This window comes from Podarcis cretensis (assembly GCF_951804945.1).
Source record: "Podarcis cretensis genome assembly, chromosome: 3".
Classification (NCBI taxonomy): domain Eukaryota; kingdom Metazoa; phylum Chordata; class Lepidosauria; order Squamata; family Lacertidae; genus Podarcis; species Podarcis cretensis.
The window spans coordinates 70,885,335-70,908,760 of NC_137172.1; the positions used below are offsets into that span (position 1 = coordinate 70,885,335).

Consider the following 23,426-nt stretch of genomic DNA (forward strand, 5'->3'; position numbering starts at 1 on the left):
AAATTTTGCTCTGATGCTATTGTGAATTATTGTGATTGCACTGCTATTTGACCAATCATGTAGAGTGCCACACTGGCAACTGTAATATGTTGGAATTTTCAGACGTGGTACGTAATACGTGATTTCCCCCCAGCTTTGTCAATAGCTAGTTTTCCAAGGGCTGGATGAATTAGGCTTGAAGGCCTTTTGGGGAAAGTCAATATTCTTATGCTCAGTTGTATAGAGTTTGTCAGAAAATTTGTATTTTACATTCTAATTGTATGTGTATTCCATTAGCCATCTAAACTGTTATTTCTTGCAGTTTTTAAAGATGGCAGAAGCTACAGGAGAAGTAAAATCCCTGGAATACTAGATTTCTAATGTTTGAAACCAACAACTGAATCTTGGTGAAATGTCAGACTGAACCCAGAGCTGGCATTTTGCTGAACAGAAATCTGTTTTCTGAAGTGTGCCTCGGTTTCCCTTAAGCCAGCATACCACACATGTAAGAGTTTGTAAGACTATTGGGCAACATGCAATGTCCAGATTTTTGTGGTTATATAGTCTTTGCTAATTCCCCTTCCATTTTATGCTGACCTCAGTCCTGCAGACCTTTGCAACTTAATTCTACTTACTTAAGTTGACTTTGATTAATTTGATTAGCCTGTAAATAAAGTTGTTTGCATTATTGTGATTGGAACACTTAATTTTACATTTCAGAATTCCTTTTTGCTCAATGATAGTTCAAGAGCAAGTTGCACATTAGTGTAGTTAAAAAGGTAAAGGTAAAGGTACCCCTGCCCGTACAGGCCAGTCTTGACAGACTCTGGGGTTGTGCGCCCATCTCACTTAAGAGGCCGAGGGCCAGCGCTGTCCGGAGACACTTCCGGGTCACGTGGCCAGCGTGACATCGCTGCTCTGGCGAGCCAGAGCCGCACACGGAAACGCCGTTTACCTTCCCGCTGGTAAGCGGTCCCTATTTATCTACTTGCACCCGGAGGTGCTTTCAAACTGCTAGATTGGCAGGCGCTGGGACCGAGCAGCGGGAGCGCACCCCGCCGCAGGGATTCGAACTGCCGACCTTTCGATCGGCAAGCCCTAGGCGCTGAGGCTTTAACCCACAGCGCCACCTGCGTCCCTATTAGTGTAGTTAGTTGCAACTAAAAACTTAATTGCCCAAAGTGATGTGTTGAGAATGAGCACTGACCCTGATTGACCTTACCTAATTTTAATAAAGAACATATGAAGAGCCTGCAGGCCAATGTTCTATCCAGTCCAGCATCCCGTTCTTACAGTGGCCAACCAAATGTGTATGGGAAGCCAGTGAGCAGAACATGAGCACAAGAGCACTCTCCTCTTGTCTATGCAATGCATCTGTGTGATAAAGGCATATTGGAATACATTCTGTGTGACTGCTGGACAACTCTGGAATTCCTCCCCCCCCCCTTCCCTTAATAATTGTCTGAGCTCTGGGCCTCTTATTTTTCTGGGCCATATAGTCTTGAGGAAAAAGAACTTTGTCCTTTGGGGTGAATTCCTTTTTACAATGAATTTTAACCGGGGAAAATGAACTCCAAAAGGCACTTTTAAAATCCTGTGAAGGAGCATTTTTAATCTTCATTTTCAACAAGTAAACATTTATTTAAACAAATGCAGTGAAACATGTGCTTTAATAGTAAACTATTGCAATTTAAAGAAACTTGGCTTTTAAATTTTTACAAATGTCCAGAGCTGCAAAAGAATTGTTTTACAAAATCCTGTTCAGCACCAAATCTATGGAACAGTCTGTCTGCCTCTAGTTGAGAGAAAGTGGACAATGGCAAGCCGGGGACTACAACAGGCTGCGCTGATTTTTCCGTGGGAATTGCTCTCTGGTAAGTAGACTGAAGCCTAAGTTGGTTCGTTTTAAAGGTGCTAACAAGGGACCCCCATACATTTGCAGCCCCATGGGAAATAATTCCCGTTCCACGACTTCTACATCTCCCCCCCCCCGAATGTGGAATTAGGTGGAGGGGTATTAAGTGCCCTAAGGCCTGGGAGACCCAAGAATGGGATTCAGTGCAACACACTTCCATTCATTCATCTGTGCAAATATTCCAGTTTTCCAGAGAGAAAGACATTCCCCATGTACAGTGGTACCTCGGGTTACAGACGCTTCAGGTTACAGACGCTTCAGGTTACAGACTCCGCTAACCCAGAAATAGTACCTCGGGTTAAGAACTTTGCTTCAGGATGAGAACAGAAATCGCGAAGCAGTGGCGCAGTGGAAGCAGGAGGCCCCATTAGCTAAAGTGGTGCTTCAGGTTAAGAACAGTTTCAGGTTAAGAACGGACCTCCAGAACGAATTAAGTTCTTAACTAGGAGTACCACTGTACTGTTCTGGGGGGTTGCTAGACCCCCAGTGCCAAATTTGGGGGAGGGTGGGGAAGCCTTATGCAAATGGAAATCCTTGGGCTTTGCTGACAAGGGTGGGGAGGTGACTCCTACCCCAGGATTAAATTTGCCATAAAACTTGTGGTGAGACCTGGAGCCAATCATTGTTGCTTAGATTTGCGTACCTCACAACATGGTTGCGAGGATAACCCGGGGAAATGAAGAGCCTTGAGCTGCTTGTACTAAAAGGGGTGATTTAATAGAGCAGATCTTCAGCCTCATGAGGCCCTGAATCTCCTTAAAGTAACAGGTCTAATTAAGCAACAGACATTAAGCAGCAAACAAAACTTGTTTGAAGGAAGAGTAAAATATATCTAGCATGCTGGTTTGGGTTTTTAACCTTTTCCCATTTCTCATGTAGCTTTGAACTCCAGGCAATTTAAAGCCTGTGTCTATATTTAAAAAATGTCAGAAGGTGGCAGCAAACGCTTCAGATTTCCTTCTCGGAAAACGCTATGACAAAGTGTGTTAAGTCCTTGAGTGGGATCCAAAGTACTTCTCAGTCTTAGCTTCTCACAGTGCTTATGTAAAATATTTTCAACCTGCCTTTCATCACAAGTGATCCAGGGCATGGTACGCTAATGCAATTTGAATAGAACATCCATCTTAATATAAAACAAGAACAGATAGGGCACATAACTACAGCAACCCGTTAAATTTACCTGGCAATGACAGCTAGCATCCTACAAAAGCCTGAGTGGGTGTGGGGGGAAGCACCATGTTTTCAGCTGGCCCTGAAAGACAAAAAGAGAAGGTGCCAGTCAGAGCTCAGAGGGGAGAGCATTCCATAAGGAGGGGGCCAGTCCCGAGAAGACCGTCTCTGAAGTCACCGCAGAATAGATATCACTTGGCAGCAGGTTGCCAAGCAGGGCCTCCCAGCCAGATATTAACATACGAACAAACACAAACCCCTGTGTTGCAAAATGTAACCATCTACAAAAATGCAAATGCATATATAATTGGTTATGATGTCATTCATAACTGATGCAACATGAGAGTCCAAAAACCAGAGGTGAGCATTAGGAGAAATCTCCATTTGCCGGTGGAAGTACTTGAGGCACACACACACGACTCTGGCTGCGTATGTACCATACATTTGGAACATGACACATCCCTGGGAGCTGTAGTTTGTTCTGGGTGCTGGAAACAGTAGTTCTTTGAGGGGGGAACGCAGCTCCTAGAATTCTTTCAGACCTCTTAAAAACCTTACTGGTCAGAAAGGTGCATTTTGCTGCCAACAAGTTTTTCTTGTTATGTTCTTACACCTTTAAGTGATTACAGTAGCATCCTGCTGTATTGTCTGTGGAAGTGGGGTATACAGTAAAAACATTGGCTGCTGCATCTGCTTCCTTTGTTATCCGAGGCTAGAGATTGCTTTGGAAGCATACGTAGCTGTGTCTGGTTCTGGGATATATCAAAACAGGCGTGAGACAATCCTATCTGCTTTCCTGTGACCTCATTTGGGCTTCAAAATAAGCTATGGAAGGCAAGTGGTTCAATAACCACTTTAATGCTGATTGAAAAGAGTTTTTGTTGTTGCTTGCTGGGCTTTGGTGTGGAGGAAGGATTTTGAATACAATAAATACCACAGCTTCGTGACTGACTGCGCTGCCATAAATCAAAATTATTCAGTCTAACTAGGTTGTAACTTTAGGTTGAAATAGTTATTTACTATTTTTTCCATACTACAATGAATGTAATAGTGACAGATTTATAAAATTTTCAATGTTCTTTGCAATATGTGATGGATTTAGCACTACTGTGCATAAATCTCCATATCTTTCTGAATGGCCAGATAGGAGACCTGAGTATTAAGCAGAATAATTGTCTACAATAAAATGAAAATTATCAAGTTTTCATTTCTGTACTTCCTATGTTTCTCAGCTCAGTATGGCGTTTACATGTGCATTACACTTAGTTTACAGTATTTCTTCTTGTTGGCCAATTCACACTTCACAAAACTGACAATAAGAACAGATGGTGTCACTTAAGGATAAACAGCTTAGCCATAAATGAGAAAAGCTGTCTTAAAGAAGATCTGCTTATGATATTTGCTTACATTTCTGCTATCAGCAGGAATGGAGAGCACAAACATTTGTTCGTAACCTTCACGCATCTCATAGTAATTCTCATAGTAATTCATAGTAAATCTCATAGTAATTCATAGTAAATCTCATAGCAAAATATCGATTGATTTCATCTAACAAAATGTATAGACCACTTAATAGAAAATGACAAATCCCAAATTGGTTTACATAAAATGGTGCACAATATTTATCAAAAAAGACCAATAAAACCAACAGCAATCTAAAACAAGGAGATATACACAATCTCTCTAATATGTTGCCTGATTCTACACAGCTATCACTTATTGTGGCATCTGAAAAATGAGACTCTCACTGTCTAAAGAATCATAATTCAGAAATCATTTCTGAGTTTTTTGAAATGTTCCTGGACTGCACTAGTATCTCCACTAGCTGGTCTTTGATGCAATCCTGTTTGTGGGTTGATAGGGTTTAGGGTGTAGGTAGTTTTGTCACTGTAAGGTTTTGCATGGAGTTTTACAGTTCTAGGACAGTTCATCTGAAAGTTTGCCAGATGTGGTGTGATGTTGCTGCCCACCCACACAATACCTTATTTCCCATTTTTATATAAAAACAACAACAACCAGGGAGCTTGAATATTGCATGTCTTTCAAGCACACACCATTTCTCTGAAGACAAAGGGTTGTCACTTTTGAAAGCTGCTGCAGGCTTATGAATCTTGGCTCTTGGGAAGACAGTTCCCAAACTCAGAGGAAACCAATCTGGGAAACTGTTGGCAAAGAGAGCACACACTAGTCAGCCAGACCCCTGATATGATCCTGTTGCCTCCTACGTTGCTTGTGAGCACAGATAAGGTGCTAGAGAGCAAATGCTTTTATAAAGATGCAGTGCATTCTGCAGTTAGTGAGCAGTTGAGAGATATGAATATATAATTCCTCTGTGAAAGAGCCAGCAGGCATGAGATACACTGCAGCTTCTGTATGTGATGGTGTCCTGCAGATCTTGTTTCAAATTAGAAAACACAAGCTTTAGCAGGATAAGAACATGAGTGGTGTCTAAATTAAACTATAAAACAGTAGATGACATGGCTGCATCCAGAACTTTGGCATTTCCACCCCACCCCAACACAACTCATAAACTTAAGATTTCTTTTCCTGTCCTTGTAGAGCTTGCAAGCAAATGTGCATGACTTGGTCTTGTAGAGCCTTCAGGAGCTGTGGCTAGCTATCATTGGTTTTCAACTGAGAGGCCTGTTTGGTGGCGGCAAGTCCATTTGGGCGAATGGGCACTGCGCCACCAGCCTCGCCTGCCTTCATACTTGCAACCAGTTACCCTTGTTGCTCTCAGCAGGGAGGAGGGTGGAAGCTATGGTAAAGTGTAAAGGTAAAGGTAAAGGTACCCCTGCCCGTACGGGCCAGTCTTGACAGACTCTGGGGTTGTGCGCCCATCTCACTTAAGAGGCCAGGGGCCAGCGCTGTCCGGAGACACTTCCGGGTCACGTGGCCAGCGTGACATCGCTGCTCTGGCGAGCCAGAGTTGCACACGGAAACACCGTTTACCTTCCCGCTGGTAAGCAGTCCCTATTTATCTACTTGCACCCGGAGGTGCTTTCAAACTGCTAGGTTGGCAGGCGCTGGGACCGAGCAGCGGGAGCGCACCCCGCCACAGGGATTCGAACCGCCGACCTTTCGATCGGCAAGTCCTAGGCGCTGAGGCTTTAACCCACAGCGCCACCTGCGTCCCTTTATAGGTTCCTTTTCAGAGTACAGCTGCATTTCGCTGAGACCTGTCCATAAAAACTGGAATGTGAACACCAGGTCATTACATTTAGATCAATAAACAAACTCTCTGCAGCTAATTATGTTTGGTCATTACTGCCCTGGATCGGATTCCACCCCAAGACTGAGGGGGAAGCTATGTGTGCTATTATACTCACAAATGCCTCATTGCTACATGAACTCTCAAGTGTGAGTCAAACACCAACACACTTTAAGACCAGATAATATTGTAAGCTCCTCTTAAACACTTTACAGACATAGTGGTAGATTAATTAAAAATCAAAAACAAGGATGAGCAAATCTGAATGAATCTAAATAATAATTGTTATGTATTTGTGAGGTGTAGTCCAATCTTCTAGATGTCCTTCAAATAACTTTTGTGTGGCCTGAGCCTTCTGGTGGAAACCAGAGACATACATAATTCATTTAAGAGGAAAGCAAACTGCTATCGTTCCCTATTTGCAAAACAATGGAGCAATGCTTTAAAGGAGTGAAGATTTAGAAATATTTAGAAGCATTTGGTGGTGGTGTTTAAAATTGAAGCTTTTTACAAACTCCTGGGTTTTGATAATGATAACATTCCCGAGTCTCTGTCAGGGAAGAACGCAGGGGATGGATAAATAAATATATACGGATACTAATACGAATAACTCCACACATGGTTAGGAGTCTCACCACAACCTCTAATGCCTGCTCTCAGCCAAGCCATTTTGGCTGCAATCTTCTCTTATCTTCCTCCCTGGCTTTGCTTTGACAAGGACACTGCCAAGGCCAGCTGTACCAGACACCCTGCTATTGCAATACCAGGATTTGCACTCAGAAGGAGTCGTCTTATCAAGAGAGCTGAAAGCTTTGGCATTACATTTTATTTGAAAGCCTGGCTCCCAGAAAACACGGTTCCTAGACTGCACAGGAGGGAAGGAAGGGGCCACAATGTATATGAAAAAGCAAATGCTTTCCATGTACAAGGTTCTAAATTCAATCCTTGACCTATCCACTTAGGGGGCTGCTTCACCCTAGCAGAGTATTTCTCCTAGCTGAGAAGTGTACTGCTGTAGGGGAAGAAAAATATGCAAGAGGGATAGGAATACCTTAGTTCTAGTTACAGGTAGGTAGCCGTGTTGGTCTGCCATAGTCGAAACAAAATAAAGAAAAATTCCTTCCAGTAGCACCTTAGAGACCAACTAAGTTGGTTATTGGTATGAGCTTTTGTGTGCAAGTGTGCATGCACACGAAAGCTCATACAAATAACAAACTTAGTTGGTCTCTAAGGTGCCACTGGAAGGATTTTTTTTTTTGGTTAGGAATTCCATAATGTGTGAAGATTATGCAAGTGTCTGTTTCATCAGCTGTACACTTGGCAGGGTGCATCTTTGTAGGAAATATACGCATGAACTGGTCCCTAGAGAATCTTGGACAACAGAGCTAGGAAAGACAGGAAGGGGTCAGGTCAGGGGTGGGGGGTACCTGAGGGCTACCTGCTGTCCTAAGCAACCTCCCATGGGTCGCATACCAGTAGTGGGCAGAGCCAGAGGAAAAAGGGGGCGAGGCAGCAGATGGAACTCTTAATTTTGCCCAGTTGGCTACACACATCTCTCCATCCCCCATCTAAGTAAGAATGAAACATCATCAGAGCTGAAGGACTCATTCCAGCCAGGCGAAAGCACAGGAAAAGGACAGAGAGAAAGGTAGGTGGCTTGGGGAGTAGGTGGTGGCCTGGGGAAAGTCGTGAGAACCAGATGGGGAAGTCAGTATAACAAGCAGAGATCCTTACAGCTATTCCAGTTCATCTTTCCTGCCCCCCTTTTTTAAAGAAACCCTTGAGACAAAGTCACAAAAAACATTTTTTAACACAAAACTGCCACAAGGAGCCTGTGAACAATGCATTCGAAATATCTAAGCATCTGCGAGTAAACTAGCAAAAAATATTTCCATATGCAACTTGCAGAGCCCATTTTTAATGAGATGGCAGACCCGAAGCAAACTACTACTGCTAGGCTTAGGTTGTGCTACTATAATATCCACAGTATTTGGTGGGGCTTACTGCAGATTGGGCAGTATATGTACTGATTCTTCAGAAGATGCTATTATGAAACTAGAGGTGAGTTTGAAAAATTACTTCTAGAAACCTACTGGCTGCCTGATCTCAACTAAGCTGTTTTTGTATTAGCAATTTATGGTGGAGAAGAGGTGCATATTTAGGGCCATGGCAGAGACTCAGCTCTGCGTTCTAGTCTTGGTATTTTCCCTTGTCCTAATCTGGGGCTAAAGAATGGACAATTTACAGCCACAGTTAAATCCATGAAACAGAAGAGCCCGCTATTTCTCAGTGGCAATTGACTAGCATCACTTCTCATCACAATACCATGCACCATCCCTCATTTTTTCAAAACTTATTTTGCCCAGAACAAGTACAGATTTATCCACACAGTTAAAACTGTTCAAAGCAGGGGGTTCTGCAGCATAGGATATGACCCGAGGAAATTAGCTTTTAAATTTAATTAGCTCCCACTTCTGTGTAACATGTCAGAACTAGTTAGCACAACTACCAACAGGAAAACAACCCCAGACGCTGTGCTTTGTTTTGTTAGGACACTGTCCTACCTTGTCTAGAAATCAGTGCAGTGACCAGTTCTTCTCACTGACAGCCCCCAACCCACACAGGACAAAACAGATTAAAGTTTAAGTTATTTTTATTAAATTAAAAATGTATGTACACATTGCACAATGTTAGAGTGGAGCACCAATATCGCAGCTGCAGAGAATTGACTGCCTGAAGACTCTACTGCAAAGGCAGCAACGAACAGCTTTCACTCCTCAGCCAAGAGCAAATTTTGTTTTGCTCTAAATCTAATCCAGTGCTTTAAACATTATGGCAGTGAGTTTCCGCTGATCCTTAAGGTTACAGAAGAGCTGTCATTGCAGTCTGATTTACCGGTTTTAGGCAGTATCTGGGTGTCGAATAGCCCTCATCTGTCAATAAACTGGTTTGGGGCTTCTGATAGCCAGTATTGTAGTCAAGTGTGGGCAAGGCTTTCATTTTTGGCTTGTCATACTCCTTCTGACTTTGTGGTGTTTGATAATCTTCACTCCCCGTTTCAGTCTGGCACAAGGCAGTGAAAGTGCCTGTGGAAAGGGAACATTTATGCGCAGCAGAAGCAGTAGGAATGTTATAGCAGCTCTCTGAAGGAAAAGCGTTTTCTCTTCCTACGTGTCGCTCTATAATAGGAGTGGCGTATTCAGGCTCGTGGTTGGTCAAAGGCAGTGCATAATCGTGCCGATTTGCTCTCTGTGGGCAGTGGTAATGGTTCCCAGTCTCGACGCTACCTTTTTTCTCATTCTCTGTGTCCATGGGTCTGAAAGTGGATCCCTTTCGGGTTACTGTCCCAGTTCCTATCATGAGAGGCTGTTGATAATCTAGATGGGAAACAGAAAGAATCACATCAGAATCTCAGATCACACCAAATACTAGATGCCACCTTAATTTGTGCTGAGCAATCTGCTATATTATTTGCCTTCTCCCAGAAAGAAACTGTTACTGCTCCTACAGGAGACAGATATTTTTTCTGTTATCCCTGAGTCGTCTGACCAAGGGATATTATTTCCCAACTGCAGCAAAGAAAATTCAAGCAAGTACTTTGAATCAAATGTGGGTGGACTGTCAAGGCAATTAATTAACTTGAATAAGCTAAAATTAAGCACATTTCCAGGATGCTTCAAATATGTATTTTAAGTTCAAGACAAGAACAAATAGGAAGCATACTGACTCATGTTTTATGTTTGTGTCAATGGGCATTTTTAATTCATTATTTGCAATGCCCTATGGCAACAAGCAATAAATATTTATAAGAATCGTAAGATTTTCCTTGGAGTACTCCTGCCTCCATGCACAAATTTTATTAGAGACCATTTGTTTTTCCCCTGCCATCTCGCCACAAGATCAAACCATCCTTCTCGCTCTACTGACAAACCCAGTCTTCAGTCTATCAAAGGTCAAAAAGAGATTCCTACATTAGATCCTTAGTAGAGCAATAGCTATTGATTATACAAGCTACATGAGCCATGTGCAACAGAAAGAAAAAAATGTGCACTATAATGTTAGAGTTACTAAGCAAGAAAACATGCACACAATTGTCAAATTTATCCACCATCCTATCTAAAAGGATGGTACCACAAATTACAGCTAAACTCCAAAAAGCTACTAGTCATGATAGCTATGTTCTGCTCCCACTGTTAGGGCAGTATGCCTCTGGATAGCCAATGCTAGGAATAATAGAAAGTCAGGCAAAATGCTCATGTCAAGCTTGCAGGCTTTGCAAAGGCATCTGTGAGAATGGGATGCTGGGCTAGAGGGGCCTGACTGAGAAATCTCTTCTTAACGTCTTTGATATCACACATGGGTAACCTGATGAGGAAAAATGTTGGAATGCCAAAGCCATTACTCTACAGGTATCTGGAAGAAGAATGCCAACAGTTTTATGTGAACACACTGGCAGGGCAATAATAGAAATATGATAAATAAATTTAAAAATGGTACAAGTTCTATTCTGCCAATCCTTACGGATGGGCAAACTAAGCCTGTTCTTTACGTTTCTTACGTGCTACATAGGGATTGTTTTCAGAAGACAGTGAAGTTACCTGCCATCTCTCTTGTGACGAGATCTAGCTTTTGTGGCGTATCCTTTTCATTATTATAACTGATGGTGAATTCAGTAGACTGGTGTCTGACAAAGGGTTGTTTGATTTGTTTCCAGAAACCTAGAAGTTCAAGTCCTAATAATGTTAAAAATCTCAAATGTGATCCAATATAAAACATTGCATGCTCAAAAAAAATTAAAACTGTCAGTTTGATTCAGACTGTGTTGGAAAGGATGACATGTAATAGACTTAGGGTTAAAAGAAGCTTGCATTAGCAGAGATCAGTCTATCTATACAGAGCACATAGGGCTAAATCCTGACAACTATCTTCCCTTCCATCCTGCAGCTGCTTGTGTTCCTCACAAGTCACCCTTGAGAGCTGGAATGAAGGGAGATATTGGGGGTGAGAGCTGCAGTGCGTGTGCGTGTGTCCGTGCATGTGTGTGTGAAAAAAATCAGCAGAAGCTCATCTAGTATGGTCACACAAGGGACTCTCTGATCCCAGCAATTTATCATCTTGACGTTCTCTTGGAGTCATGAACACACTTAATTTTAAATCAGCTGCTTTGCTGATCATTTTTGGATCTCCCTCCCCAATAACGCATCTCAACAGCAGTGCACTGTTGAATTTCAAAGCAAAGCTAAATTTGGACTTGGTGAGCATCTCATGGAAGCAGGCCCGCAAGGGAGAAGGGAACAAGAGTGTGATATCAAAAAACACTGACCCAAAACTTTTAATGAAAATGGTTCCACAAAACCCTTTTCCTATTAAATTATCCCCTGGTAGAGATTGACATGGATAATGGATGCATGATCCAAGCCATCCAGATTAAGCCACAGTGATTCCAAGGATCAGGAAGTACTAAGCACAGGAAACTGTTGCTGGCTGCTGTCAATGACTGCTCCAGTTCCACCCATCCATTACATATATTAAAAGTTATTGTGCTATTTGCGTGTAAGATCCTTAAGGGGAATTAGTCCCACTGCACACAAAGATATTGTTACAACTACATAAACATTTCCCTTTCTCATTATTGTCAGATGATGAACAAAACCACGATTTTTACCACCCACCTGGTTTCCCGGTGTCGTATGAGCCATAAGCACCTCCTTTCTTTCCTCTCCTATAATGAAGAACAGCAACAATAGCACTTGGCTTCAGTCAGTTCCATTGAACCAGTGACTGTCAACTCCTATTGACTGTCTAGGCTAGATTTTCAGGCACTGATCTTCCCCAGCTTTGCTACTAGAGGCACTGGGTGTCCCTTGGAGACGGAGACCTGGGTCTTTATGCTGAACCCTGGATCTACCGCCCCTTTTGAAAACTTAAGAAAATGCTTACAGGGTAGCTAGGCACAATGCAAAGCAGAATACTGGTGAGACCCATCCACTCACCATCCTGATTTGCTGAATGAGTTGGGCAAGGGTGTGTGTGTGGGGGGTTAGGGTTCTTTCAGTTTCCATATATAGAAATTTCCATATAGAAATTCCTGCCAGGTAGGGCAGAGAGACCAACCCACATAAAATAGAATGATGGCAAGAGCCAGAGTAAGTTCCTTTCCCTTTGAAAATCAGACTAAATTTGTATAATGTAAATATGCATTAACGTAGGCATATTTGTTTCATGGGCTTGTGCTCCAAATCTTTCTAATTACTCAGTAATGCCCCTGACAGGTGCCATCGGAATCTACAGACTGTGCCTAAAATTACTAGCAAATCATTATTTTTCTGGTGGCCAACTACAAAGACCAACCATACTACAATTTCATTCCTAAGTAAGGATGTTTAGAAATGCAGGCTTAAATGAATTGCAGGTTGTGTTTAAGCACTTAAAGCAATGAACTACTAATAGTGGACTGCTTTCCTTTGGGGTGCAACTACAAGACAGTCTTGTAGTTCTTCCTTGTTTTATATTTATAAAATGGTGGGAATGGACTTTGCAACTGGTTAGAAAGAGAGAGGAAGAAAGTGCACCGCCCACGAGCCTTTTGCATAGGTCATCTCTTTCCCGATCAGAAAAGCCCTCAGGTGAGGAATGAATCATTGTGGAAATCTTTCTGCTGTTTTTCATGGAACTTCCTATTTTAGCTCGCTTGTCTCTAAAAGGCTGGAAGACTCCTTCCGTGAAGAGAGCCACCGTTTCCCATTCCCTGCAATTCATGGGGACATCAGCTGGGAGAAGGAGCTCATTGGACGAGCCGGAGCACAATGAGGAGCTGGCGAGGGGACTTGAGGAAGCCCAGGCGGCACAATTTGAAATGCCGGTGATTAAGCTTGGGACTTTGTATTAATAATGCAAATACAGTTATAGGTTTTGGTCATAGCATTTTTCCTCTTCTGCTGTAAAACCACTGAAGGCAATAATCAGGTGTATTCCTGTTAGCTGGTAAATCTGCCAGTTACTCTTTAACCTACTAAACAGCTAAGGAAAAGGCTGTTATGTGTCCAAATACCACCACAAGAATTTTTAAGCTTTTCAACTCTGAAGGGGGAGAAGTGAGAGTTACATACTTTCGTACAACAGCATAGATACCAATTCCAGATATCAGGAACAGCAAAAGCACCACTACTACTGGAACGATTATGGTAGTGAGATTCAGTCCTTAAAAAGAAATGAAGATAAAAAGTTACAATGTACTGAAAACCCAGCTGAAAAACTAGCTTGAGGGCTGGACTACATATCACATAGTACTAGTATATAGGGGGGAGTATGTAGAACCCAGGAAACAGTGAGACTTAATTCACATTATTGAATCCTGGCTTAACAAGCAAGGATATGCATGACCTCCTTGCACCCTTTGCTCCCATTTCACTCCTCCCTTCACATGAAACAGGGGTGGGGAGCTGCTGTTAACCATGGCTTCTTGTTACGTACAAGCCAGGAATTGTGCACAATGGATTCCAAACAAGCCAAGTTTTGAAAGTCATTAGCCACAGTTTCTAGCTTGCATGTAGTAGGAAGCCATGGTTAACTGAGGCCTTCTTCTTGGTTTCTTTCCCCATTTGCACAAGGGAAAGAGTGCAGCAAGAGGAATGTGGTTGCATCTGGGTGCAGAAGGCTTGCCCATAACCAGGCTTAACTTACGATTTGATTATGTGTTCCACTGTGTTGAATACCACTCCGTGTGCTCAGACCTGCACCCACTTTAGATCGGTATTAAGCATTGGATACCTCTCAAGCCTTGTATATATCCAGAACACAAGACACTGTTTCTGGTCATTTGGCCCTCATAAAGTAAAAAACCATGTAGCAAAGACAGGAATGTGCCCTGCCAACCTCACCCCCAATGAATCACATTTTGTTCCCAGGCATTTGAAAACTGGGGTTCAAAAAGGTGGTTTAGAAATAGGTTCGCATTATCACTTCTGAAAAGTTGTCAGAGTCTGTGGTAGGAGTTGTGCTAAGACTTTCGCCGTTCATTAAGGTTATGAAAGGTGTTTCCTACCTAAGCTGCCTTCTTCTGAGGGTATGGGCTCTGTGATGGTTCTGTCTTCTTTTCTAACCGAGACACCTGTGCTTTGACTTGGTCTCTGCCAGAGCGGATGCGTAAGGGAGCTGTTAACTGCAAGGCAAAATGTGGAACTAAGTGAACCTCAAAACATTTGAAGGGCATTCAGATCCTGCTGCCAATCAAACCTCTCCCCGCCCCCGAATGGTAAAACGGCTTACCTTGGTTCATGCGACAACCAATAAGTTCCACCTTCAGTGCTATTCTTTTGTTCCAGCTCTGTGGAATAATTCTCACGTAGCGGGCTACTATGGGGGGAATGAAATTATTCCGGACTATATCTCCATGATTAGAGTTGGCTTTGAATACCTGCCGTTTGAAAGGAAAATGAACCACATTATTTGGTTTAAAGCCAATGAATAACAACTTCTCCCCTTGAAATCACAGAGGATAAAAATCAACAGCAGCCTGTGTTGATTCACTGGGGGATGGCGAGGAAAGACCTCAACCCTCCAGAGTTTAAAGCTCTTCCTCCAATATGTAGGCAGTCCTAAACTGGAGCAGTACAGCAGTAAAAAGAGGGTTTGTGACCAGCTGAGCAGCTAGTTGCGCAACCAGGCTCAACTCCAAGCCGTCCAAGGCCAGCAAGGAGTAGTTAACTCTTCCTCCTCCTTCAGATTGTGGCAGAGTTTGAGGCCGGATGCACAGCAAGCTGTAGAGTCAGCACTATACCACTTGAATTCAACTGGTAGAGCCAGTCTCAGCCTAACAACTGAAGGGAAGGCTTTAGCCCTGTACAATTCTAGCACAATTCTCCCCCCCCCCACCATTACTGGTGCCTGTTTCCTCTCCTCAACACAGCATTAATCAATGCCACTCTTTTACTATTTCTAAAACTGTTTTCCTGCAACAAGTCCTCCTCCCACTTCACAAACAGTGGAATGGGCGTGTGCAAAGTAATACCCTTCTCCCCTGCACACTGCCCCTCCATGTGTGCAGGTACTCCATGCCCTGTCTGTTGTGGGTGATCCTGCTTCACAGCCCTGCTGGTTGGCATGGGCCCATCCACTTTGCTAGTAAAGGGAATTAAGTATCGGAAACTTCAGTGTTCTAGGATTGGAAGAGCAGCACATTTCTCATTTTAGATTTAAAAAGTAATGCCACCAAAGAATGCTATCCAGCTGGTAATCCCCCATGGACAGAAACTTTGATCCAGCAGAGCCTTCTGTCGGCAGAACAGGGATCAAGATGATCTTTGGCAAATGCCTCCTCACCCCTGCAGTCTCTCCATTCCCCTAAGATCAACTTCTGAGAGTTGGAGGAAGTTTTGGAACTGTGTGGGGGTGGAGACACACGGGGATCTGCAAGGGAAGGAGAAATTGCCAAAGAAGCCGGAGCGATGGGGAGATGGCTGTTTTATTTTTCTCAAAGTGTTCTTGAGATTTTCTTCTGACAGGACAGTACTTATCAGCACTGCCGGTGGAAAGCAAGATAAACATACTACTTCTTTTAAATTAATACCATTAAAAAACCCTCTCTTTTTATAATTCTTTGTATAAGGTTTCACAGAAGGCCTAATATTAATTACAATCATATGTTGATATCCCATACTTTTTTTCAACTATGTGGAATACAGCGCTTTTGAAGTATCTTTGCAGCAGATTCCCATGTTGTGCAATGCAGCTAACTCAGTAATAAAAAAAAAAACTCCAAAACGAGTATATGATGCTGGGAGATAATAATTTCTCCAGATTTGATCTCTAACTTGCCCTTTGTATTTAGGGGCAAAAAAGTAAGTTTCTCTCACTAAGCTGTAAGCAAACTCTGAGACTTTATCAGAGAGTTTGCTTGCAGAGTGTTTGCTTTATCTCCTACTGATAAAGGCTGAGCTTCTCCAATTCCTATCGTAGGTCAAATGAGCAGGAGTCCATGCCTCTTCTAGACTGATTCATGGAGCTGAAAAAGGGCATGGGAATGTAGATGTGCACTTGAAAACACATCCCACATTTAAAGTGCATCTCCCCTGTAAAGAATCATGGGAACTGTAGTTTAACCTTGACAGAGCTACAATTCCCAGCACCCTTAAACTACAGTTCCCGGGATTCTTTGTGGGGGCAGATGTGCTGCACACCATCACAGAGCAAACCTTGGAAGTAATTCCCACTGCTTTCAATGGCCCTTAGTTTATTGTAAGGTGTGCTCAGGATTGCAGCCTTAATATTCTGCATATATCCCTGCCACACCTTATCAGATCCTTGTGCAATTACAACCTTGTGCTAGAAACCAGAAAAGTCCTGCTTTCAAGACAAGGGGAGAAGGGGAAATAAAATGGAAGATTTCTAACACTTAAAAGTTTTAAACATAGATTGAAAAAAGCTGCTCCACCACAAGCAGTAGTTTCACAGAAAATACTTCTCAAATAATGTTAAAGTATATGCAAAATCAGCTCACAATACAAGCAGCTCTTCCCCGCCCCCACACCGTAGGTTGTGAGTGAAGATTTTAAAAATACAGATTGTTATCTACAGGAGGGCAAATAACAGTCTAAGATTTGAGGGGCAAGTAGCTGCTGCATCACATATAGGTGTCCCTGAAAACAATCCGATCTGCTTCCCCCACAGTGAAATTTGAAGAAGAAAGAAGGCTCTGTCCGTGGGGTGGGTGGATGTATGTATATGCAAAAGCATATTTTACTGTACCTATAAAGAAAGAAAATGGCAAAGAGGGCACTTTAGTACACTGTCCTGCTTCTTCTCATAGCCCAAATAATATTTTTTTCCGGCCAAACTGCTCATCCAGCTTCCTCTAGTGAAGAGGAATCTCTAGCTTCCTTACAAATGTTTTCAAATGAAATCATTTCTCCATGGCGAAACTAGACTGGAGCCTTCTGAAAGTAAGGGACAGGGCAAATTACCCAAGTCACAACTAAACCTAGACAACACAACGTGTGCAATGAAGGTGCTGAAAACCCATTGGAGTAAACAAGATTTGAGTATAACAATCCAGTAGCTCCAGCTGTCTGCAAAGGATGAAAGATGGAAGTTGGGCTGCAGGAAAACACCGCCCCCCTCCCCGGCAACCACCATTTCCCCCTTGCCCTTTATCTCCCCGCTTCCCCAGTTACCTTTTCTTGATTGCTTAGGATTCCTTTGTAAGTCCTCCATTTTGAGTTGTTATTTTTATAGTTGACAATAAACGTCTTAACGTAATAGTTAAAATTGAGCATTGTGGACCCTGTGGTTCTAATTCCTTGTAATGAAAGAAAAAGTAAACAAAAGGGATCTGTTTTGGTCTGTTGGTTAATAATAGTAAAATAAGCATACATTTCCTTCAAACAACAATCACTCATTTATATCTGCAGCAAAATTAAGAAATGTCGCCACCTGAAAACCTTTCGCTTTCTACTATATTATTTGTAAAGGCATCCTCAGATGTACATGCTAGGGCTCTCCCACTGTCAATAGTGATAGGGGAAAGGCTCTCTTGCACTTGTGAAGCTCATCTGGAACATCACACTTGCACAGGCTCTGGATCGCAAGAATCATTTTTACAGGCAAGTGTCTCTAGTGAGCACACCACAATCTACAAAACCGATAATGAAAGCTAATTAATATTTGAACAGACATGCTCTCCCCTCCTTTTGCATTGGCCATTTGTCCAGCAAAACTGCAAAAGCATGCCAGCAACATGGACTCAAGAAACAGTTGCAAAAATGGGACAAAATGGAAACGGGGTGGTTAGGTCAGCCTCAGTTATGTCCATAGAAGAAGTGGGATGGTTATAGGTCTGCTGGAGTAGAAGTGAGGCCACATCCCACCCCTCTTTGACCACTGAATAGCTACCATGTGACGGGTGAATCAGATTCAGGTAAGCTGCTGAGTGGGATCTCAGCAAATAATAATAATAATAATAATAATAATAATAATAATAATAATAATAATAATAAAAACCAGGCCTCCAGCTAATTACACAGGTGTTTCTGTAATGTGGAAAGGGTCCCCATATCCAAGTGTGCAGTGGCTCATCTGAAATTGGGGTGCCAATTATAATTACATTTAACATTTATCCTGCAATTGTGTGTGTGGTTTTTCTTACTCAAAAGCAAGCAAAGGGAACCCAATCCAAAACAGGACTGCAGTGCACAAAGAGTCATGCCACCCTCTCCCCAAAAGGTTCATACCTCTTTCAGCAGCTACTGATATTAAAAAAGAAACTTTAAAATCCCTATTGGTGTTATTAGGAGGTGTGTTTGAGAAAGGAGGAGGGAGTCTTAGGGAGCATCACAGTTGGGGAGGAAAGGATTAAACCTAATCCTAATCCACGTCACCCCCTATGCACAAAAGAAAAGAGCACATGCACAGCTGCAGCCTGAAGCTTATGTATTAAAAACACAATGCATAGTTTGATCAAATCCAGAATAGAACTACACTCTCATCACCAATCATGGTAACAGTGAATGTTGTCCCTAGTTGTTGGGTATCGGCAGAAGATGTGAGATGTGGAACAATGGGAGGTGGTGGGGCACATGTGAGAGTGTGTAAGGCAGGGCATGGGCAGATGTGGTTGCATTTGTGTAAGCATGGCTCTTTGTGTGAATAGTGGCAAAAGAACCATATTCAGGATGGGACTAAGTGTCCTTTATCAGGGCCCTGCAAATAAATTCTCACCCAGTGTTGTGCAACCTGTTATCTGGGTGCAGCAATTGGTGCCCTACTCCCCTGCCCCCAGCCTTAAGCTATTATTTACAAGAACAGCAAGTCCTAGACTTCCAGCATAGTATGGCAGGCATAAGGGAAAACATCTAAGGTGCTCCTGATAAGATCAAATTGAGGAATATATGAAAAGAATGGAGCCTCATTAACAACCCAGAAGAATTCATATATATTTAGTTTTGTTTGTCTAAAAGCTTTAGAAGAACACAATTATAACCAACGACAAGATTCCAAAAAGACGATAGAAGATGCAAGTATGAGGAATTCCTTTCTGCATTTCAATGATAAAGGCTTATTAGCTGTTGATAAGAAGAGGACCTCAGCCCCATTGGGCCTTCTGCAATTTATCGAACCATAAAATATTTCCCATTTGGTTACTGGAAAGGCATATTGCTCCTGAACTGCAGCTGTGTGGGCAGTAAAATTTGGCCTAAAGGCCTTTCGGGGGGGGGGGGGTGTTTTTCAATTGGTCTTTGCTAGTTTTAACAACTCAATGTTGCAAGTACCTACATTTTACTCAGAGTAGACCCATTGCAATTCATGGTCCTAAGTAAGCAATGTCCATTAATTTCAACAGGTCTACTCCAAGTAGGATTAACATTGGATACAACCCTTAGTTGTTGTTGTTTTTTGGCAGAAAGTACTTGTTGCAGTGTTACGAGACATATATACATTACATTTGTAAATAGCCCTTGCTCGGAGTACCATTTGAAACCTCACTTAAAACCTGAGGAAATCTAGCTTACAAGAACAGTAAGCAAGCTGCATAGGGTCACAACCGATAACTGAATGACACTAAACTTAAATCTAACTTAAGAGACGTACTCTTGCTATGACAGACAACTGACCTGTTATTCTTCTCCTTTCTCCCAGGTCAATTTCTAGCCACTGCCGAGAGTTGCTCTGGTTTGCTGCCCAGGAAGGCCCTTGGACTTTGAGCCAGGCCCTAACAGGAGACCACGGAACCACCTCCCCAATGTCATTGGTTTCATCCCAGAATGATGACGCCGTGATCTGACCATCGGATGCATTTTGTCCTTCTAGGTTCAGTGATTGATTGCAACCTTCCAAAGTGAAAAAAAGGGAGGAAAGTGTATTTTCAGATAATGGTATTAACTATGACTATAATCATCAACCTAGAAGACTTGATTAATTTTCCCCCAAATATCATTAAGAGTTTCTGAAAATGCTTTCTTTCTCTACTCACCAATGAGCCCTAGCCTAACTCCAGTAAACAAAAGAATTTGATCTATGTTATAATAACTTGTTTTTAATATTTGCTTTTATCATTATTATTTTTAAATGAATATTTTAGATAGGTTCTTTGTAAACTACTTGGAGATCTCCTGTAAAGTAAGTGGTATATACATTCTTCATTAACAAGCAAACAAAATAAAGTAGTTCATTGTATTCAGCCCCAAATTGTATTTATTTTAATTGGAGAGTGCTTTGGCTTTTCCTGGATTATGCATTAATAATGTCTAAAATGAAAAAAAAATAGCCTTACCATTTGAGTTAAAAATAATCCGCTTATCTGACAGAGAGCCACTGTAAGAAAAAGAGATGACATTATCATTTTGATTAGCTACTCATGTACAAGAAATTTTAAGCTGAAATAGTTCTGCTTTATTCTTACCCTGCCTTTTGATCCTACAACTTGATGCACCAAAATAAATACTTTAAAGTACTATACAGTTCAGGGATTGGTCGTGGATCATCTAACTCTGGCGAACAATGACCAGACCATTAGGGAGCCCCATCTAAGGTGCTCTGGGGTTTCTCAAAACAGAGCAGGATGTAAGTACAGTATAACAAGAAGCAGTTGACTTGTGCTTAACTCCCCACTTGAAATCAACGGGGCTTCAATACATTGAACTCTGGCTTGAATGTGTTCCATAATTTTCTGTGGGAAGGGGACATGCAACTTACATGTTTTTGGAGCTTTTTAGTACAATATGTGAACTCTGGGTGCCATATGAATATCAAGGGGGGGGGGGAGACCAAGGATACAGTTGCAATTTTATCATGAGCCTGCATAACTCAGTGCACTTTAAATCTAAACAGCTCTCAGTTTATTAACTCAAAACACCCAAGAGAATAGATAGTGCCTGTCACTATTAACAGTACCTAAAATGAAATCAATTGTGCAATTGAGCTCCCCCACCTCTCCTCCCTTCCCTCGCCCACATCTTCCCCGAATCTGCTCTGGAGGGTTGGGGTAGCCCCTAGAACAGATTTATGGGGTACACAAAGAGAGAAGGCGGAATGAAGTATCAGCGTGTAAGTGGATGGATCATGCAAGTATCATTGTGCTGATGGATCACTTAAACTGGATACCACCCACTGTTTTTCTAATTCGATCCAAAGGGAAATTATGGATAATGGAAGAGTTCCTGGTCTGTTTGCCTACTCATGTGAAGGGAGGATGAAAGCAGCTGTATGCACAATGCCTGTTCACATCTTGGCTGATTAAGTGAAAATATGATGTTCCAAACGTGGCGATTTCAGTACATAGTTCGAACAAAACAATGGTTAACAAGAGTTTCCAACTCACACAAAGGAAGGAGTGAAGGGGCTCTGTGTGCAAGAAAAAGGCTTGTGTGTATCATGGCTGACTAGTACACACATTATGCATGAACACAACCAATACTTACTCCTGAGAAAGGATGCCGTTGGCTAGGATTCCTTGATACCGGCTTGTTCCTTTCAGTTTAATCACACTAATCTGACCACCCAGTTCGTCTGCAATTACTCCAGCGTGTATGGCAGATTTGCACAATAAGGAAGTCTTAGGTGCAGAAATCAAGTGAAAAGTAAGGCAAGATTTTAGTATTCAAACAAACTCACAGTCAGCACAATAAAACAAAACGAATAAACGCGGTGCCCTAAAAAAATTCAAGCCAAAAATGCAAAAGGAAGTGGCAATTTTCTGTATGCTAAATTACCTAAATTAAATGTGAAAACATGCTGAAGAGACTTAAGAGAAATCTACTTGTTGGACAAATATATTCTAAGGTTAATATTTTACAGTGTAGTAATCCTCCCACACACATCCTTCCTCAGAGAATAATTAACTGAGTGTCATTTCCATATCATATGCGCAGACGAATAAAACAACATGCTGAAGATATCATACTATATGCAGGGCAAGGCTGAGGAAAATGTTCCTAAATTTGGTTATTGCTATTAAAAAGCAGATCAGTTACACCCATTTTGCAAACTGAACAATAAGAAGTTGTACCTGAAGAACTATACCTATTATACTGTGACCTGAACAAAAATAAATGGCTGAGTTTACAAGCCCACATGAAATGTGCACGTATGAAATGCATATGCACATGTAATCTGTAACACTGTTAGCACTAACAGAACAGCTGACCACCATAATACTTTTATGCACAATTCTTTTCCGATTCCATACTTTGTAATTATGATTGCACAGTGGTAGAATGATTTTCTAGCCAACATCTTCAACGAACTGAGGTAACCTAAGAATAATTTACCATTTCTCCTAGTTCCTGTCTTCAGCAAAATGCACTAACCTTCACTGTGCACAACTGGTTGTTCTACTGGTCTTTGAGCCCAGCATTAAACTTTTAGGTTGTGCTTATCTGCAATAAAAAATTCTTCAGAAAGCAATGCTGTCATATCTCTAGCTTTCTGTAGACCGTGTTTGCTAGCCTGGTGCCCACCAAATGTTTTGGACAAGAACTCTCATCAGCCTCAGGTAGACAGGCCAATAGTCAGGGTTGATGGGAGTTGCAGTTCAAAACATCTGGAGGGCAGGAGCTTTGGGAAGGCTGCGCTAGACCTTTCCTTTATCCCATGTACTTACGTCTCTGTAGCCTTCCACTATATTCCCAGAAATATCACCTGCTATGTCTCTGCAACCAGCTGGACAGTACCTGCTGCCATGGAGAAAAGACAGGATCTTGTTGTGACTGGTGTAATGTACAATGCTTGCACACATGCACTTTGTAAAGCAAACAGTGTAAAGATAAAGGTTTTTCTTCTTCTAAATTCTAGCATATTCGTGTGCTCCAAATGGCACAGGTAGCCACATAAGCAGCAATGGAAATGAATTTTGTTCTGCTTAGTTCCTTCTAGCATTTTACATGTTCAGGGAACAATAGTAATTGAAGGAAAGATAACACAGCACAACTACATCTGTTCACACCTTGAGCAGCTGGCTTACATGCCATTACTCTTTAAACTTACTGCAAAGGGTATTTATTCAAGAGAACCGAGAAACAATTTAAACTGACATGGATCAGCTTTCAATCCTCCAGCCTGATCCTGCAAGATGCTTAGAGCTTTAAAACCCAACCACCTCCAAGACAGGAGTATTCAGTACCCAAAGCACTGCCCTAATTTCCCTTGGCATTACTGGTT

General features: G+C 42.0%; 1 protein-coding gene and 1 long non-coding RNA gene across 5 annotated transcripts in view; one reads left to right on the forward strand and one right to left on the reverse strand.

Annotated features, from left to right (window-relative positions):
• Positions 1-115: 115 nt before the first annotated feature.
• Positions 116-5,721, forward strand: LOC307213110. Its single transcript, XR_013837393.1, has 3 exons — positions 116-484; positions 1,709-1,853; positions 5,624-5,721. It is a non-coding gene; the product is annotated as an uncharacterized lncRNA (long non-coding RNA).
• A 3,189-nt stretch (positions 5,722-8,910) lies between these two features.
• DCBLD1 (discoidin, CUB and LCCL domain containing 1) overlaps positions 8,911-23,426 on the reverse strand; it is a 29,943-nt gene continuing 15,427 nt past the window's right edge. Inside the window, exons 5-15 of one of the 4 annotated variants that reach the window (XM_079970776.1) lie at positions 22,870-22,939; positions 21,689-21,822; positions 20,542-20,582; positions 19,883-20,098; positions 17,447-17,571; positions 14,544-14,691; positions 14,320-14,436; positions 13,385-13,475; positions 11,948-11,997; positions 10,874-11,008; positions 8,911-9,652 (exon numbers count right to left, since the gene is read on the reverse strand). In XM_079970776.1, coding sequence (XP_079826902.1) covers positions 9,138-9,652; positions 10,874-11,008; positions 11,948-11,997; positions 13,385-13,475; positions 14,320-14,436; positions 14,544-14,691; positions 17,447-17,571; positions 19,883-20,098; positions 20,542-20,582; positions 21,689-21,822; positions 22,870-22,939 — 1,642 coding nt within the window. In that variant the 3' untranslated portion in view covers positions 8,911-9,137. Of the gene's footprint in view, positions 9,653-10,873; positions 11,009-11,947; positions 11,998-13,384; positions 13,476-14,319; positions 14,437-14,543; positions 14,692-17,446; positions 17,572-19,882; positions 20,099-20,541; positions 20,583-21,688; positions 21,823-22,869; positions 22,943-23,426 lie in introns of all 4 variants that reach the window. The other 3 variants (XM_079970777.1, XM_079970775.1, XM_079970778.1) reach the window with 3 other exon arrangements.